Raw genomic sequence first — 20,946 nt, 5'->3', positions numbered from 1 at the left:
GAGCTAGCATACTTGGACTCAAAAGTTCACAAACCTTTTTCAAGTTTAGTTAATGTCAACAGACTCAACTAAAGAGTTGACACTGAGAATCTCTCGGTTCAAATGAATTTATTTTATACTCAATAATTCAACTTAATTGTGATGAGTGGATCCATTGAATATTATCTATGTTTACCCTTCATGAATATCATCTGCTAGATGGGATTTACAAAAGCACCATTTTACTCTTCTAGCTGTTATTTCCTCAACTCCTTTGTCGCTTGTGAATAAGTTAGAAATAATGTATTGACGAGGAGCTAACAATTCACATTGATTCATCCAAAAGAGTGATGACCGAATTTGGACACGGGCCAGTTCCTTTATCCACATTGCAAGGAACAAAGCATGAGGTGACATACATTGAATTTCAGCAATCTTGTACATGAATTCCATATCTATGAGATCTTCACAAAGTTACTCATGACATCTTCATAACTTAGTACTTCACCAATAGGTCCCATCTATATCACATAGTGAATCTAGAACTCTAACTTTCTCAAATGAGAATATGTAAGCTATGAAATGACATGTCTCATTTCAGGATTAAGGTAAGCACGATGCATTTCATACGTAGTGACTTCGAGACATAAGAGGTTAAATGGTTTGTTTTTATTCTGTCGCGAGAAGTGCACTGGTCAATTCAGTACCTTCAGAAGATACCTAGTAGAACTATAGAGTCTCCAACTCTCAATGTCCCATGATCAGACATCATAGATTCTCCTAACAATCATACTTGGATCAATAACCCTTTGACCTCTAGATTGCGAATATACTGTTTTAAGCAAACCATGAAGAGTTTGTTCATGCAAATCTATATTTGAGTCTTCATTTGCTGTTAGGTTTGTTTAACAATCATACGAGGAAGAATGAATGAATGTTTCAACTTTTATTAATATTTCTGCAGTTTTAAGCAAGAGTCTTCGTAAGACTATATTACATCAAATGTATATAAATCTAGACTACAACTCTTTTTTGTGGGTACCATTGACAACAAACTCCCACTTGACTTAAAGAAGATGTGAGTAGTCCTTCATGCCTAATCCCTCCCGATGCTGGTCGAAGACCTTGTTCGCTAGGGCCTTTGTGAATGGATCTGCCAGGTTGTCCGCCGTTGAGATATTCTTCACCTCCACGTCTCTGCGTTGCACGATCTCTCAAATCAAATGATATTTTGTTTTAATACGTTTAGAGCGCTTATGGCTTCGAGGTTCCTTTGAATTAGCGATAGCCCCATTTTATCACAATAAAGGGTCATGGGCTCGTCAACGTTTGGAACGAATTCCAAATACTTAAGAAATTTTTTAAGCCATACAGCCTCCTTGGATGCTTCAAAAGCAGTCACATATTTTGCTTCCATTGTGGAGTCAGCAATGCAAGATTGCTTAATACTCCTCCACACAACAGCTCCACCATTAATGATGAACACAGATCCCGAAGTGGATTTCCTGGAATCCTTATCTGCTTGAAAATTGGAGTCAGTATATCCTGTCATAGTCAGGTCAGTACTTGAATATGTAAGAATCAAGTTCCTAGTTCTTGAAAGATACTTAAGAACATGCTTAACAGCAATCCAGTGCTCGGGTCCAGGGTTGGATTGAAAACGGCTAACTACGCCAACTACAAATCAGATATCTGGCCTAGTGCAAAGCTTAGTATACATGAGACTTTCTATGGCTGAGGCGTAAGGTATATTTCTCATGTCCTTAATCTCTTGTGCAGTCTTGGGGGACTGGTCCTTAGAGAGTGAGACTCCATGTCTAAAGGGTGTGTGGCCCTTCTTGGAGTCTTGCATCGAGAAGCGATCCATCACCTTATCAATATAAGATTATTGAGATAGCGACAAAGTCCGGTTCTTCTTATCTCGAAAGATTTGGATCACCAGAATGAACGCGGCTTCTCCTAGATCCTTCATATCGAATTGCTTTGCTAGCCAGATCTTAACCTCAAATAATTTACCCACATCATTGCCTATGAGTAAAATATCATCGACATATACTTCTAAACATATGGCTCAAGATAGCCATTTAGGAAGGCAGTCTTGACATCCATTTGCCAGATCTCATAGACGAGAGCTGCAACTATGGATAGAAGTATGCTAATGTATTTAAGCATCGCGACTGGCGAGAAGGTATCCTCATAGTCAATACCTTCATTTTGTGTTTAAGCCTTAGCCACTAGTCTTACTTTGAACGTCTCGAAGTTCCCATCCAGACCCATTTTCTTCTTGTATATCCACTTACACCCTACGGGTTTAATCCCTTCGAGAAGGTCTACAAGTTTCTAGATTTTATTGACATACATCGAGTGCATTTCAATTTTTATGGCGTCAAGCCAAAAGTTTGATTCAGAACCAGCCATTGCATGCCTATAGGAAACAGAGTCATCCATGTTAGAGATGGCTATAAGAGTATCCCCGTAAGACATGTACCTGTCACGTTTTTTAGAAACCCTCCCACTACGTCGATCTCCCACTTGACGAGGTTCTGATGAGTTAGGTTGTGTTTCAGTGGGGGTAAGAATGGTTTAGCATCATCACCAAACTTTTCTTCAAGCACAATTTTGCTTCTTAGGTTTTATATCTTTCATAAAGTCCTCCTGAAGGAAACGAGCGTTCGTGCTAATGAAATTCTTGTCGTCATTAGGACTATAGAATGTGAAACCTTTGGTTTCCTTCAGATATCCAACAAATAGACATAATCCTTACCTACTAGGCAACTTTCTAGTCTTTTGCCTTAGCACATGTGCAGGGCAACCCCAAATTCGGATGTGGCCTAGATTTACTTTACGGCCAGTCCATCGTTCATAAAAAGTACCAGGAACTGTTTTAGATGGAACTTGTTTCAGAATGTAAGCTGCTGTTTCGAGGACATACCCCCAAAAGGAAGGAGGGAATGTCGAGTAAATTATCATTGATCTAACCACCTCCAGAGTTCAGTTCCTTCTCTCTGACACTCCATTTTGTTGAGGTGTGCCAGGTGCTGTAAGATGAGAAGCGATACCTTCATCTTTAAGAAAGTCATTGAACTCTCCAGACATATACTCACCACCTCGATCGGATTGAAGGATTTTGATCTGTTTGCAAGTCTGCTTTTCGACTAAAGCCCGAAAGACCTTAAATACGTCAAAGGTCTTGGATTTGTGTTTGAGCAGATAGACAAAACCGTATGTTGAGTAATCATCGTGAAGGTAATGAAGTATTCGTATCCTCTCATGCCTGTGTACTGAGCGGACCACATACATCAGAATGTACATGTTCCAGCAACTCAGTGGCTCTTCGATCCTTATCAGAGAAAGGTTGCTTAGTCATTTTTCCTTCTATGCAAGATTCACAAGTAGGTATTGAACCTATTGCAGAGGCTTGGAGTGGACTGTCCCTCACAAGTCTCTTAATCTTGTCTAGATTGTTATGACCAAGTCTCAAGTGCCAGAGATATGTTGATTTTATTAGATTGGAGGAATCAGAAAGTTTGATACTATTTGGTTCTCTAACTAGATCGTTATCTATTTCAGTGTCTAGAAGTGAAGGTTGCGTAGGATAAATGTAAAGAGAGCATTCTTCATACATGCATCAGTGACGAAAGAATTATTGGAAAGAGAAATTCTAATTCCATTTGTAATAAACTTTAAACAATAATATTGCTCATAAAGACAAGCAACGGATATCAAGTTCTTCCCGAAGGAAGGAACAAAATAAACATTATTCAAATTTAAAGTTCGATCTTCAAAAGATCGCATCGAGCTCCCATCACCCCATCAGAAGGAGAAGTCACCTTCCTCTAAGCTTTTGGTTTTCTTGAAACCAGTGAAGGAACAACAAATATGGTTAGTTGCAGTGGAGTCAAGAATCCACGTTGATACATTATCAGTAACTAAGCATGTTTCGGCAATAAGTACATTACTATTTTCCTTTGCTTTGAGGTAGGCAGGACAATTCGTCTTCTCGCCTTGTGAGGTCTCTTCTTATATCCAGATGTGGAGGCTTTGTGCTCAGTAGCATGTGCCTCTCCTTGATTCCTCTTTCTCTTAGTGAGACCTTCAGCAGTGTGAAGCTCCTTCATAAGCTCGGTAACAGTGTACTTTAGCTTGTTCATGGAGTAGTTCAGCTTGAAGGTATCGAAAGATTCGAGGAGATTTTTCCAAGATCATATCTATTTTGGTCTCCCCATCAATCTCGGATCTTACGATTTCTATCTCGTTCAGGTAACTAATGATCAACATCATATAGTCCCTCACAGGAGTCCCAGCCTTCATGCGACAATTCATAAACTGTCTGACTGCTTATTGTCTGGCCTGATGCCCTTGCCCTTCAAACATCTCATGGAGATTATTGAGCATGTCGGCGGCCATCTCTATGTCACGATGTTGCTGTTGCAGCACATTGTTCATCGATGCCAAGATATAGCATATCGCAATCTCATTGGAGCGGAGCCAGGCTGCCAAGGCGTCTTTGTCCTCTTAAGTCGAATCACCATTTGTTTGAGGATGAGGGTGGTGAGTACGCATTTGTGCTTGTTAGCGGTAAGGACGATATCGAGCTTACGCTTCCAATCAACATATTTTTGATTTTGAGTTTATTTGATGAAATGATGGTTAAGAGAGGGTTGAGAGACATCTTGCTGAAGTTAAGTTGAAACAAGGTTATGATTAATCTTTTGGTTTAGGATTTAAGTTTGTTTAAGTTTTTAAGATGAACAAGACAGGAAAAATCTAAAGGTGTTATGAACGAAATGACACTTAACTCCTTCGAGGGAAGGCCGCAAAGAGTCTCCTTTCATAAGTAAATGACTCATCATTAATGCATAGCCAAGATGTCAATACATCATATTTGACTAGCCACCTAGTAAAAAAAGTTTGATCACTCACATCCTTACGCAGGGCATCGAGGGAAGATTATTAGGGATTGAGTCTAAGTGTGTAACCAACCACTTAGTCCAAGAGATCGACTTTGAAAAATAATCCACATAGTGGAGGCCTTGTCTCATTGTCTCACTCTCGGACGTAGCTCTTCGAGCAATGATCAGAGCGGGCAATGATCAGAGCAAAGCGTCGTTGAGTACTCTCATTTTAGAGAGGGCCATGAGGGTGACTCTTAGTCTGGCGACAATTGCACTTTTCATTAGTGCTGGGGATCGTGGGTTGCAAACAACAAGTATAACCCTCCTACTTAGTTTTTTAGAGTTGACACATCGTCTCTTATAAGTTCGAAAACACATTTCCTAGTTATAGAGCGATATAGTGGAATTCTAGAAATTGAACCTTAGATCGTCATGTTTCTAGGAAGGGCAATGTTAGTGCATAAAGGCACAAAGTACATACTCACACACTTTCCTATATTTTATACTTGGGAAAGTGTATGAGGAAGTGTGAACTTCTAATTCATTCGAACACCTGAAGTTAGAGATAACACATCTTCTTGCAGTTTTTGGACTAGTCTACGAGTAGACCTCCCACTTAAATTTTCAAGAGCAAATAGATTCTGGACATAAGTTATATAGATATAGTTTTGAAAACATTTTGAAAACTTATTTTATTAGGATTACAAAACATTTTCAAGTTTGAAAGTGAAAACGTTTATTCAAATTTCAAACTAGTTTTTGTAAAAATTCAATTTCAATTATATATTAAAAAATCAAAAAATTTCAATCTTACTGTTTATAACATTTAGAAAAACATTTTTGCTCAAGGAAATTTTTCCATTTGAGTTCTAGAACTCTTGGAATGGGAGTCGGGATTCGGAATTAAAAAAATTAAATTTTCTAGAAATCTTGGAATCACGGGCAGCGAATACCTCGGAGTAAAAATGCCGTAAACGGCGATTTCAATGTCCAATTGAGCTAATTCCAACTGTTTTGGAAAGTAGACTCAAAGACCTTTAATTTGATTCAAGAACCTTTCAAATCCAAGTTTCGAGCGAAAAGATACGTCCCTTTTACAGTAAGTATTTTTTAAGCTCAAGGAAAATTGTACATAAATTCAGTCGGGACTTAAGTGCAAAAGATTTAAGTGTAACGAAACGTTTTATTGAGTTGTTAACTCTTTTGGATATGTATTATTAACATATTAATATATAGTAACAGAGATAATAAAAAAAAATATAAAACGCGCGAGTAAATAGGCAAAGCAAGCAAGACAATATTACTTGTAACAAAATTACCCGAAATTTTTCAAACTTGTCAAAAAGTGATTTTGATCATGAAAAATTAAAAAGTTTTCGAACTGATTCTAGTGTGTTTTAATATCATCCTAAGGTTGTAGAAAATCAACATTCTTTTTTAATTTAAAGACATGAGTAATAAATTTTAAAAAAAATCTAAATAAACAATTCTAGAAAAATCAATACTCGAGTAAATTCGAAGAAAATGATTTTCAAACTCACATTTCAAATTATATGCACATGCTAAAACTATTACCATAGCTTTTATGCCATTTTTTTGGAATAGATCTAGGATTAAGAAAAGATTTATCGCTTATTGTAGCCGGTGGAATATAAAAAATTTCTTTAAAAACTCGTAAAACGTTTTTATAACCTATACAAAGTGCATGAACTATGACTCAAGAACAAGTCTTTAAGCCAAGGAGCTAAAACAAAATAGTAGGTCTAATGAGGACCTAGGTGCCAAAACAAAAGGGACAAGAAAAGATAGAGAGAGAGAGGGTGGGCGTCTACAACTTAGAGAGAGAAGCTCTCAATCTCAAAACAGTGTGTTGTGAATTGTGAATGAGGTGGGGTATTTATAAGATGAGGATTACCTTCAAAAGGTAGTTTCCTCTTTTCCATTGAATATCACATATTCATGAGCAAATCTCATTTCCTCTTCCTTACCCCTCTTGCACGTCCAACATGCCTTGATGGCACTTGGATTTGTTTCCTCATTTGATTTCTCCTAGCCTTGGCCGCCCATCCTATTTCCTTCTAGAGGAAATTTGTTTCCTCTTTTTCTTTTGACAAGTATCTTCATACATTAATACACAAAATAACATGTCTTCTCTATCTTCTCTCTGACGGTTTCTATGGCTTCTAGAAGGAGCTTCTAGATGTTTCTTTATTTGTTCATGACAACATAAGAAAAGCCCATTAAGAATTTTCAAATAAAATTCCATGAAATGAAACTCAGTCAGCAAGGCCCAGTTCCCTTAACTTGGCCGTGTGGTTTAAATTTCTTGTCATCATATGACAATGTCAAAAAACTTATTTATTGACATTCATACCATCCCATGTCCAAAAGGACCAAATTACCCTTTAGTCAATTTTCGTAAACCTTGTCTAGTTCTTGTTTTGACTTAGCTTATAGTTTAACTAATCATATTCTAATGACTTTTGGTAGTGACCTCTAGCAAACTTGGACTCAAAAGTTCACATACATTTTCCAAGTTCTAGCTTAATGTCAACTGACTCCACTAAAGAGTTGACATTGAAATCTCTCGGTTCAAATGAATATATTTTCTAATCAAGAATTCTACTTAATTGTAATGAGTGGATCCATTGAATATTATCTATGTTTACCCTTCATGAAAATCGTCAACTAGATGTGATTTACAAAATTACCAATTTACCCTTCTAGTTGTTATTTCCTCAACTCCTTTGTCGCTTGTGAATAAGTTAGAAACAAAGTATTGACAATGAGCTAACAAGTCACATTAATTCATCCAAAAGAGTCATGACTATATTTGGACACTGGCCAGTTCATATATACACATTCCAAGGAACAAATCATGAGGTGATATACATTGCATTTCAGCAATCTTGTACATGAATTCCATATCTATGAGATCTTCACAAAGTTACTCATGACATCTTCATAACTTAGTACTTCACCAATAGGTCTTGTCTATATCACATAGTGAATCTAGAACTCTGACTTTCTCAAATGAGAATACGTAAGCTATGAATTGACATGTCTCATTTCAGGATTGAGGTAAGAATGATGGAATTCATACATAGTGACTTTGAGACATAAGAGGTTAAATGGTTTGTTCTTATTCTGTTTCTAGAAGTGCACTGGTCAATTCGGTACCTTTAGAAGATATCTGGGAAGAACTATATAGTCTCCAACTCTCAATGTCCCATAACCAAACATCGTAGATTCTCCTAACAATCATACTGAGGTCAATAGTCCTTTGACCCTTAGATTGTGAATATACTGCTTTAAGCAAGCCATGAAGAGTTTGTTCATGCAAACCTTTATTTGACTCTTCATTTGTTGTTAGGTTAGTTTAAGGACTAAAGACTATAGTTTATCATAAAGCTTCAAACAGATAAGGAAGAATGAATGAACGTTTCAACTTTTATTAATTATTCAGCAGTTACAAGCAAGAGTCTTCGTGAGACTTTATTACATCAAATGTACATAAATACAGACTACTACTCTTCTTGTGGGCACCATTGACAACAAGTTTTTGATCTCAAACTCATGTGCAAGTTCATCTTTCATCTTCTTGATCTCGGATTCATTGCTCCCTGTTATAATCATATCATCCACATAGACAATGAGTATAATAACTTCGACCTTTTTCCATGTTTGAAGAAGATGTGTGATCTTCTTGCCCTTGATTGAAGCCTAGTTTCTTCATCATTCTCATGAACCTTTCGAACCATGCTCGGGGTGATTGCTTTATGTCTTAAAGTGCCTTGTGTAGTTTCCATACCTTGCCTTCATTCTCGGAGCTCTAAAATCTTGATGAAATGTTCATGTACACTACTTCGTCGAGATCATTGTTCAAGAAAGTATTCTTAATGTCCAGTTGATGAAATGGCCTATCGAGATTTGCAACTAGTAACATTAGGATTCAGACCGTGTTGATGTTTTCCACCGGTGCAAATGTCTATGTGTAATCCATTCTGTAGGTTTGAGTGAAGCCTCGGGCCACTAGTCGGGCTTTGTATAACTCTATGCTCCCATCGGCGAGGAACTTGGGAGTGAACAACCATTTGTAGCTCATTGTTCTATGATCTATCGGCAATTTCACGAGGGACCAGGTGTTATTCTTCTCCAACGCATTGTACTCTTCAAACACTGCCTTCCTGCATTCTGTGGATCTGAGAGCTTCATGGATGTTATTTGGTGTCGATATGGCTTCAACCTTGGTGATGAATTCTTTATACTCTGACTTCAATCTACCAAAGGTCATGAAGTTTTGAATTGGATATCTTGTACAACTTCGAGTGCCTTTTTCTTAGGGCAATCGACAACTCTCCTATATCTTTCACATTAGTTGGCTCAACCGACTCATAAATATCAATACTCTGTGTCGTACCTGGCTTATCATCTTCTTGATCGAAATCTTGTTCCCTCAGAGTTGATGCTGGCGAGACTAATGATGGGGGCACAATAAGTTCTAGTTCATGAGTTTTGGCACGTCTAACATACACTTTCAACGATTGCGGTTGCTGATCTGCCGAGGTAGATTGAGGTGGAACATCCAGTCCTGCAAGGATAGGTTGACTCGAAATGTGTGGATCTTATGGTGTTTCAACTGGGTTGGGAAGTGTTGGGACCGGGGTATATATCACTTGATCCAAAAAATGATCTTCATGATGAATCTCCCCCTAAAGTGAGTTGGCGTGATAGAATTGCTGAGACTCTACAAATGTCATGTCCATGGAGACAAACAACTTTTTTATGATTGGATTGTAGCACTTATATCCTTTTATGTGTGGTGGAATATCCTAGAAAGATGCACTTGGTTGCCCGGTGATCAAACTTTGACCGATTGTGGTTATGGACGTGAACATCGACCTCACAGCCAAATACACGGGTTTGGAAGTTTGTGGAGAAGAGATGAGTGTGTGGGTTTGATTCCTTGATGACTTGGAATGGCGTACAAATCTTAAGACTTTGGACAACATTCGGTTTATGAGATATGATGTTGTAAGGATTAATTTCCCCACTAATATTTATGAACATTTGTGGTAAGCATCAATATACGAGCAACTTCTAGGATATGATTGTTTTTTCGTTCTTCCAACCTATTTTTTTTTCGTGATTAAGTGCAAGAAATTTGGAGGATTATCCCGTGTTTACTATGGTAATATCCTAAAATAGAGTTGACATATTCAGTTCTATTATCCGTTCGTAGAACTTTAATGATGGCTTGGAATTGTGTTTTAATCATGGAATGGAAATTTGTAAACGATATATCGGTTTCAGTTTAATCTTTGAGTACGTCAATCTAGGTCATACGTGTGTGGTTGCTGACTCGGGAGCGGCCCTACAGATTACTATGGATAAGAGAGATAGGTGAAGATAGTGTATATATGGTCGAGATTTGAATGGAACACAGGTATGCTTTGCAAGCTGGAAGACATCACATTAAAGGGAATTGACATTTTTATTGATAAATAATGTTGGGTACAACTTCTTTAATTAAGGAAAGATAGGGTGACCTAGTCTTTTATGCCACAACAAAATATCCCTACAATCGCTGTAAACAAACTTGCATTCGGCATGTTGTAGTGAATCATGCTTCGTCGCACTCCTAATCACTGTCTCCAAAGGTTCTTGAAATTCACTCCTAAATGGCTGTGTTTTTTTAATTGACTCATAAATAGAAAGTTATATGGTAAGTTTGAAACATGAAGCATAAACTAAAGGGTGATATTATGGGTGATAATAATCGAGCCCTTTCCAGCCATGGAAGATAGGGAACAGTCTACTATTCTCATTTTTCCAACTTCCCGAGCTAGCTGTATAGCTAGAAAAAATTTGCGAGAATCAAGTCATGTGATCTAACACCCCATAATCGATAATCCATTCATCCCATTGTGAGTGAGTGGTGAGTGCTGGTGAATTGACTAAGGCTTGTGAAAAGGGTACTGTTATGAGCGGCATTTTCTTGAGTTGGGATGAGGCTTATTCAAAAACCAGCTTCAGCTGAGCAATCTGTTTTGCTATGAATAGGGCTGTGGGCGATGTGGATTGCGCTAAGTACCCATTTCCTTCAGATTACTTCCTGTACTTTGACTATTTATGGCGTCTGTGAATCTTCCAACAAGTTTCCTTGGTATTACCAACTATGTGACAATGATCACGCTAAGGTTGCTCATAGACTTTGCTGAATCATTTGTCAGAGGAAGAGTTCCTATTTCAATAATTTCCTCCTTCAACAGACTATTGGCTAGTCAATGCGGAATAGTTGTCGTTGTCGAGGTTGTCGAGTAGACATGGCATCATATTTATTCTCGTCAAACTTTTGCAAAGGCTTCTCGAAGTGATGGGAAAGGGTCTTGGCTGATGACCGACCACGTACTTTCTTTCTCCAATCCTGAATGAATAGACTAGCATCCTCTAGACACTTCCACTTGCACTTGTTCTAGAGGTCGAGTTCCTACCACATAGTACGTAATATAGTGTAATATTTGGCTGTGGATAACTTCCCTTGTTTCTAATCCCGAAGATGGGTCTATATTTCAAAGACTATCGAGTTATTCTCTAGATCTGAATAGGTTTCGGTGACTGCCTTCTAGAGAGCTGCAAATGTTGGAAAGAACATGTATATTTTATCGATATTGACATCCATGGAGTTGATCAACCATGTGCGCATCACAGAGTTCTCGACTTCCCACCATTTGAAGGCCATATCTATGGGTTTTGGTTTTGGGATCAACCTCGTGAGATAGCCAAGTTACCATTTCCAGCGGAGGAAAAGAGAGACTGATTGCGACCATTGGAGAAAATTTCTCTCGTTCAGTTTGTGAGCCGTCATCTGCAGGGATAACGATTTGTGCATCCGAGGAGCCTGCATCATGGTCGTGGTTAAGCGTTTTGTTAATTGCTGGGAGGCTACCGGTATGGCTGGTTTTACCATATTGGATTAGAGATTGAATAGGATTTTTTAATGGTTTTAAAGGCTCTGATACCATGTGGTTGAAACAGTACTTCAATTTTATTGATAGATACTTAATTGAATTTCTTATCTCTCATTTTCGGACAATGATTTAGAAGACTCAAGCGGCTAGACCCACAACTGGACTGAGTGGTCTCGCTTGGGCTTAAGCGTGTCGGACTCAATGCCTCGAGTCTTCCCTTAGCTGTCAATGGTCCTTGAGTTCATCGGTGTACATGAAACAGATAAGAGGCCCAGACGACCATATCTGATCCTGGCCAAGAAGGCTGCGGCAGCCTAGGCGGGCCCCGATCTAGGATTTCTTGGTGACCATACTTATATATTCCAAAATGTATTGAGGCTTTAGTCCGCCCACGTAAGTCTCAATTGAGATGCATCAGATACAGAAATAAAGGCTCCTGCCTCATTTAAACGGATCCAGAGAACTATAAATAAGGACCTTCAGCACACAACTAAATGTAATTAATTCCCGAGTCCTGAAATGCTGTCAATAGATCTATTGAACCTCGTTTCACTCAGAATGCATTCTAAATACACTAAAAATCTCACAAATAATTAATCTAAACCCTACTAATGTTAAGCATCAGAGAGGTCGTTGGAGACTGCAACTACTCATCTCTTTAAGCTCGACTTCTTTTCTTCTTATTGTTTCTCTCTAATGAACACGCAGCTCCAGTCACCACAAGAAGTAACCTGAGACTTCAGCTTCAAGGCTTTTTGGCTCGAACACGTCACTTGGTCCAACCTTGGACCAAACCGTTTGTGTCCTCATATCATTGTCCAAAAAATGAGCAACAACAATATGAAAGCACCATATTTCTTGATGAATTATATATATCAACATCGAGATTACTACGAATGCAATAAATTCAACGACCGCAAACAACTAAGCAAGAAGATAAAAAAAATAGAAACCATGCACTAAATTTATTTTCGTTTAGTATTAAATGACCTATTGCACTTCTTGAGTCCTCTTTCACTATTGATAAGGTAATTCTCAATAACAAACACGTCATAAATCTTCTTGAAGAAATAATCGTCATGATTTCACTCTCGTACGTGTTTTCACTCGAGTTCTCTCAATATCCATTTTACAAGTGTTATGACCTATCAAACTAATTACTATGATCACTATTTATATCAATACACCATAAGTTACTTGATACCTAAGCTATCTTGTGATTATACAATGGTCATTGACAATTTTTTTTCTGGTTTTCATTTCTTTTAATTTAGACTGTATGTTATCACTCATTTTCGGACAATATTCTCAAACACAAATGGTACGATACAAATTGAGCATATAACCTAACTTGAGTCAAGATGCTTTTAAACCCTTGGTCCTTATCTCTTTGAGTGTGTGAGGTTGATTGAATGTGGTGAGAACATGTAAGAAGAAGACATAAAAGTAGCTTAGGGGGAACGAGGCTTATCTCATGACACTTTCTCCAATGCTCAACATTACCATGCTTGTTAAGGGGGAGGCAAGGGGGAAGGGGGTGGCAGAGGATTCTCTTCTCATTTTTAAGTGTAGAAATAGGAATAAGTGAGTGAAGTGATAGACAAAGAGATAATTCCACCAAGACCATGGAGGTTTTGGAAGAGTTTCTCTAAGGTTAAAAGAGCTTACATCGAATGGAGCTTACATCGCGAAGGTTTTGAGGCATTCTGGGGGGTCGGATAAGGCCGCACCATTGATACTTCATGGCCTAGGCCTCACGGTGGAAGCCTCATGGAAAAGGTGTTGGTGGCCGAGACCTCATAAGCCAAGGGCTCTTAGGTCGAGGCGTCTAGTAGAGTACGTAAGTTGCATGGGACCAAAAGTGTCGTCGCGTTTAATAGATGTAGCCTCGACTATGCATGGTAGTTGGTGACGACCGGGAAACCATGTCTAGATCACTTAGGTCGTGAGGGGTTGTGCAAGAGAAGAAGTTTCATTGTAAAGTATAATGAACCTCAACCACAATGGACATGCGTCATACAAAGGACTGGCATACTACATAGAGACTGTGGATAAAATGTGTTATCGCATGTTGTAGATGTTGCCTCGACCATGTGGGCTACTTCACGACATCCAAGCAGCCTTTTCGAGATTGCTTAAGTCATGAGGGGCACAAAGCACAATTTCTTAGATCGCGTAGGACCATAAGCACCATTGTAAAGTAGACGAAGCATCAGACTGATGGACTTGCATCATACAAAGCTACCAGCAGAGCACTTAGGTCGTGTGGGACCAAAGGTTTTGTCGTGTGTAGTAGATGTAGCCTCAACCATGGGGGTAGTTAGTGAAGTCAATGCAATATTTCCATGATTGCTTAGGCCACGAGGGATCGCAAGTGCAAATCCTTAGGAGCGAGCGTCCATAGAACGATTCGTTGGAATATAATAAAAAAAATTATTTATTCCACTTTTTGTGGCGGCTGATAAAGGTTTCATGCTGAGATTTACAACGATCGTTTCCCACGATGTGGGGTATTCTAAGGGTAAAAACATACTGATAGGGGAGCTTCTAGGGCTTAATCGATGATGCGGAGAGGATGCCTACTTGTATGTCGATCCTTAGTATTTTTTGGGTAGTTGGAGCCGCGTTGCTGGCTTTTGGAATTTCCAATCTTGTCGACCAACAACATGAAAAAATCCTTGATCTCTCCCACTTGGACGACATCCTTAATTTGACTCCACAACTGTTTGCATTCGGAGGTCAGATTACCGTGATCTTTATGGAATGTGCAATACTTTTGGGCGGGCTCACAAAATTTGTCATGGATCGATACAAGAATTGCCTTTGGCTACATGCTCAGTAGAGTGATGTTTACATAGTTGCAGAATTTATCCAGAAATTAAGGTAGTCCATTAAGGGGCGAGAATTAGCATCGACCCTCACTTTCTTCTTCCTTAAGTCATTGACATTAGACTCGTCCTCCTCTATGCATTGAATGTCACGAGACTTCAGATTTTGGACAAAGTCCTATAGTAACATCTATTTTATGCACGATTTAAGATTGTAGCCATCATTTTATTTGACAAGGGGGTTGAGGAAGTTACCCGTTAAGAGCCCTTTGAGGATCAGCTCAATAGCATTGGTGCCTTCGAAATGTTCAACCTTATTAGATTCTTCAATGAGTATGAACAGGTACTCACATAATGATTCGCCCACTGGATGGGGTGAGGAAAAGTTTCTCAATCAACTCCTTTGAAGAGTTGCAGCAAAAGAGTTGACTGTGCTGGGCTTCAGGTTGCTGAGTCACTTGAACATTTGGTACATGATGCTCGGAGGCTCCCTTTTTATCGCTATCCACTAGCAATATTGTTTGACATGGTAGAAGGCATCTTACATGGTGCACGATGGCCGAAAACTTTGTCTTTACCGCCATCCATTAGCTATATTGTTTGATGTGGTAGAAAGGATTCATCTTTCCATTGTAAAGGATGAGGAATGCCATTGCAAAAGCAATGCAACTTCCACAATAAAGTTTTGTGCCACAAATGGAGATGTGGTATGCTCCAACATATTTCAGACGTCTTGGTTCATGGTTTGATCCACTACAAGGTTACAGTCCTCGTACCTAAATTCTTGAAACATGCTAGCCATATCAACATGCATTGAAGGGAAATCCACCATGGTCGGCTGAAATCCTTGTCTACTCTCATTGGAAGCTTGATCAACAAGGGCAGCGCGAGGTGCGAGGAAGTCGGTCGGGAAGAATTTGGATGATGTCCAATGAGCCTAATTTTTTGGTGCAAGTAGATTCCTTAACTTTTCTAAGTGTGCGTTGGGGTAGTGCCTAAATTCCTTATTGTGGCAAGAGGATCGACCTAAATCTCCTATTCACTATCGTAAATAATCCATCTGCGCCTTGCACCCTATGTGGTATAGTGCTAGTGCTCAGGCTTGTTCCACATTTTCTCTCGGAGTGTGAATTGAAAGATTGTGGCCATGGAGTAGGGTCTTGAGGCCCATATGATTATTTGTCTGCCTATTAACATTCACTCTAATGCGACAAGCGTCAAGGCTTAAGTCTTGCAATCGTTTCCAAGTGAAGAAATATGAATATGTTAAAGAGATGTGTGTGTGTGTATGAGAGAGAGAGAGACAGAGAGAATTTCACCAAACCCAAATACATTTTAACAGAGTTTCTCCAACATTAGAAGAGCTTACCACCTTGGAGTGAAGGATGATAGAAGTATTTATAGGTGACCATGGAAGCTTTGAGGTGTTCTGGGGGTTTGCTAAGGCCTCATGAGTGAGAGTTTCATCGTTTGATCAATCTTTTCAATTTTATCTTCTAATAGTTTTCTGTCGGGCTTTTCTTTTTCATTTTCTTAGTAGTTCTCCATCGGCGATGAGCTCTCATCACTTGTTAACATTTTGTAAAATACAATATCGGTAGAAAAGATTCTATGCGTTGTTGAGAAACTTGTTCCTATTCATTACCCATGTTCAATATTTAACTAAGTATATTTCATTTTTCACTCAATTTTTCTTTTCCATTAGCAAAAAAGAAAAAAAGTGTAAAGTTATAAGGTCCCATTAAGACATGATTACAACATTAAGTTGTCGTTTTTACATAAAAATAAATCTGAAATTCAATTCAATATATATATATATATATATATATATATATATATATATATATATATATATATATATATTAAAGCTCTTTTGGTGTTGCAGGACATGTCGCCAGATCTGCGAATGCTAGAGAACCAGCTTCCTTTCTTTATCTTCGAGGAGCTTTACTTCCCGCAGGACATCGAATTCCATTCTGAAGTCATATCCAAAGACGACTCCATCGTGAAACTCTTGCACAATTTCTTCAAAGAGCCGTTGCATTTGGAAGGAACAAACGCGATAGTGAATCAGATTTCATTATCTTCTTCAGATTCAAAACCGAAACACTTTGTAGATTTCCTGAGAATGTTGTACATACGAAATAATGTTAAAGATGGCGGAGAGCTGAAGACTCTCTCCACACCCTCTGTGACAGAGCTTCACCGCGCTGGAGTTAAATTCAGGCAAGGTCAGAGCCAGAACATCTTCGACATTGAGTTCTCCAACGGAGTGTTAAAGATCCCAAAGCTGACGATAAGCGACGAGACAGATCTGACTATCCGAAACCTCCTCGCCTTCGAGCAGTGCCATTGTGAGGGAAACAACTATCTAAATGACTACGCGGTGATGATGGATCGACTGGTCAACACTGCCAAGGACGTTGACCTTTTGGTGAAGTTCGGTGTGGTGGAGAATCGGCTCGGAGATTCCGGCGAGGCAGCGAAGCTGGTGAACAGGCTCGGTGACGGAGCGACGCACGAGACAAAGAATTTCTATTTTGCCTCAATCTCGAAGAAGCTTGACGCTCATTGCAAAACATCGTGGCATGAATGGAAAGCCAATCTCAGGCAGAACTACTTCAACACTCCGTGGTCGATTGCTTCAGTAACTGCCGCCGTTCTTCTCATCGCCCTGACGATTATTCAAGCAGTCTGTTCCGTTATCTCTGTTATAAAAAAAGATTGACAAGGTACGTATTTTTATATAATTTTTTAATTTAATGTTTTTTTGCTACAATGAATTGTTATGTCATAATTTTTATTTTTCATATCCTATTTTCATTATATATTTGACAAACGAATGTCGATTGTTTACGACTTACTCAACACTTTTAAGAAGAAAAAAAAAATTGGTGAGGAAATAGCTCAATTCATACATATATCTTTCATACATGTATTTTATTTTAGTTTGAGGTATTTTTTCCTAATTATAAAATTTTAACCTGGAATTTAACATAGAAGGGCTAAAGTAAATATATGTCTACCTTTCCCCTTGAATAAATATAAAATAGTTTTATGAAAAAACTTATTTGTAAATTTAATGTTTATTTTTTGAAAATATTATGACAAGTTCGTTGAAGATCCCAGATTTCCGGAAAGCCAATGTTATCTAAGAAAGGATGTAAAAGTATTTGATTCAAAATACCATTTGCAACGAACATCGAACCAAACCCAATATACAAAACAAAGAGAGCAAATTATAGAAAAAAATAAAGAAACTTATTATAGTAGACTACATAGTTCAAGAAATATCAATAATTGGTCTCTTATTTAAGATATATATGCAGATAGACTTATGACTCGGTTTTGGATAAAAAATACTCCTCAGAGCATTTAAATATGATTTCTCGGACATCTCTCTAACAAATCTTCATTTTGTCACTTCTCTCCCTCTCTAACTCTAAAATTCACTCTAAAAAAGTTGGATTTCGTGGATTTTCGTTAAAGAGAGTTGGTAAGTGCACTTGTTTAGTAGAGATTGCAATTTCGTGTTCGTGTCGTGTTAATCGTCTTTTAAAAAAAAATTGTTAGAACCAAAGACGATCATTTTTTAATCATGTTTTAAATCTAAATTTGTTAATACAGTTTTTGTATCACATTTACGATGCATGCACCGTAGTGGAGTGCGAGTATCAGTTCAAGATTTGATAAAGGCAACAAATCCAATAATTCATCTGCATTAGTAAACCGTGGTGTTGTGGACGTCGATTCATCGGTCACAAAGAAACCACGACTATGGGGACAAATCCGATAATGGGTCGTGATTTCCAAGGAGCTTTGGAAAAGATTGTTCTCTTGGCGACGAACCTCCGAACGGTCTTCTTTGTTGGTGGTTTGGCTCCTTCTTTCCTAAGTCAAAGAGTTAGACAAGAAAATAATGGGATGTACCTCTCAAATAAGTGAACAGCCAGATAAATGATTCCTACAAACTCTTAGTCACCATTAGAGGACATAAAAACAAGGATCGAAATACCGTTATAGTTTCCTTAGACTCAAATTTTGTTGGGTTACTGTTGTTGCATAAAGCCTCAGGCAGTTCGAACCAAGGCCGGACCAAGTGGCCGCACCCGAGCCAAGGGTGTGAACTCGAAAGTCTCGAGTTAAGGTTTCTCTAGTCGAAGGTATTCTCTTAAGGATATAGGAGGTGAATAGGGGTGTGATTGTACTTCTTGTGAGCATCCTATGCACTCGCATTACGAGATGGTGTTAGAACGTAGTTCAAGGCGTATGTATACGCTGTTGTGAGGCGCAGAGCCTGGAGGGTGTGCTCGACAGAGGAGACAGAGGGCGGAGGAGTCCTCGGTGACGTCTCAGGACTCTAGGATCGAGTAACCCGAGAGAACATGTGTGTTTTCTCTCTTTGGAAACGGAGGAGATTCTCAGTCGAGAATTTTGGGCGCAACTTTGTGCATCGGACGCATAGGGGATTTCATTAGAAAATTGCGGACGCAGCTTGTGTGTGGGATGGATAGGGGATTTTCAGTGGAAAACCGTAGGCACATCTTGTGCGCTAGATTAAGCGCTCGATCAGAGGAAATTGTGCGCAAAAAGACTCCGGCAGCGTTTCAGAACTTTGAGAGCGAGTAATCTTGGAGAGAAATGAATGTCTCTTTCCCCCTCACCGAGAGGGGCTATTTATAGTGAATGAGGAGGCCTAGGAGGGCCTCTAGATATAGCTCAGTGAGCGGGGCATGGGTTTGGGGCGCACGAGGCTGTTTCGGGGCGCGTGCGCATACTTTGGGAGAGTTACGCGAGCGTGCGGCGCGCTAGGTGCTTTGCACGCCTAGCGTACGCTCCTTTCAAGGAACGCGCGATGGACTTGGAATTTTTGGGCCATTCGAATGTGCCTTAGCCATTGTGGACCTCGGTGGGTATTTAAGCGACCCGGCCCATTGCGCTTTAGGAGTTCGGGATTTTCTGCAAGTCAACACGAGAAATTGTCAATCGACTCGTCAAGAAAAACTCGACTCGAGGAGTAAACTTGACTTGAGGAGTTGTATAGATTAGACACGAGGACTTGTCAGTCGATTCGTGGAAGAAGGTCCTCGCTCCTAAAGACCTCTGGCCTAACCATCGGCCAATTGAGCAGCGTGTTTTCTTTACGTTTCAGGTTTTTCGAGTACGACCGACAACATTAGCCCTGAAGATCGTTGTGGTAAGGGTGATGAACTTTAGTTGTTTTATGCCGGGTGTTTGAGGAAAACTGATTTTCGTGAGCTTCGTCGCTGTGAAGCCTTTTTTTATAGTGCGTTGCACGTCGGTCTGCGCGGCACGCGTGGCATGGTCGGCCCATCGAGGATTTTTTTCATCTTTATTGCTTTCTTTTCCCTCCCTTGTTGGAGTTGGATTAGGATTCCTATTTTTGGAATCCAAGTTTTCTACCCCCTTATGTGCCTATAAATAAGAGCACAACTCTACATATTTTTCACAACTGCACATGCTTTTTCTCACTTTTCCGTCCGTCTCTACACTAGTGCATAATGGAAATTCCTGTTACCGGTCGTTTTCGGGACATCAAAAATTCAAAAAACGATTCAAGGACGGCCGGGCTCCGCCGGCCAGAAGCCCAGCGGCTCCTGGCCCAATGGGCCCCAGCGCGCCCTAACTTGCGCGCTCCAGCACACCCTAGCTCGCGCGCACCCCGCGCCCTGGCCGCCCCGGCCTGCGCGCGCTCTCGCGCCCCGGCCTCCCGGCCCGCATGCATTCCCGCGCCCCGGCCTCCCGGCCCGCGCGCATTCCCGTACCCCGGCCTCCCGGCCCGCGCGCACTCCCATGCGCCCCGGCATCTAGGCCCGCGCGCACTTCGACCGAGCATCCTGGCCACCTCGGCCGAACACCTTTGCCACCTCGGCCGTATCGGCCGAGCCTCTTCGCCACCGCAGCCGCCTCGGCCGAGCATCCTTGCCACCTCGGCAGGGCACGCCTACTGCCGGGCACGCCGCGCCCGACCATGTCCCACGCCCGGCGCGCCCCACGCCCGTCCGGGCGACATGTCCCGCGCGCCCCGCTCCCGGCCACCCGGTGGGCCTCAAGGGGTCGGCCCAAGGCCTCTCTCCACAACTATAAATACCCCCCCCTAGGGGAGGGGAAGAGGACGATCAATCGATTCCAGAAAATCCTGATTCATACATTTCGAGATCGACAATCCGAATTTTACACAATTCCTTCTTGGAACATTTCTCTTCTTTTGAGAATTCTTTCGTGCTCTTGTGACATTCCAAGAGCGCGCAA

The 20,946-nt window shown here is 40.1% G+C and overlaps 1 protein-coding gene across 1 annotated transcript in view; it reads left to right on the top strand.

Annotated features, from left to right (window-relative positions):
* LOC149390075 (UPF0481 protein At3g47200-like) overlaps positions 1-17,592 on the top strand; it is a 28,625-nt gene extending 11,033 nt beyond the window's left edge. Inside the window, exon 3 of the mRNA XM_089621421.1 lies at positions 16,559-17,592. Within this exon, the coding sequence (XP_089477547.1) occupies positions 16,559-17,401 (843 nt within the window). The 3' untranslated portion in view covers positions 17,402-17,592. The remainder of the gene's footprint in view (positions 1-16,558) is intronic.
* The last annotated feature ends 3,354 nt before the right edge of the window (positions 17,593-20,946 follow it).

The sequence above is a fragment of the Urtica dioica genome, chromosome 7 (assembly GCF_054948205.1).
Source record: "Urtica dioica subsp. dioica isolate 48M chromosome 7, U.dioica_male_clone48M_v1_H2, whole genome shotgun sequence".
Taxonomy (NCBI): Eukaryota; Viridiplantae; Streptophyta; class Magnoliopsida; order Rosales; family Urticaceae; genus Urtica; species Urtica dioica.
The sequence above is the reverse complement of the archived record's forward strand: the minus strand, read 5'-3'. Positions and strand labels throughout refer to the sequence as shown.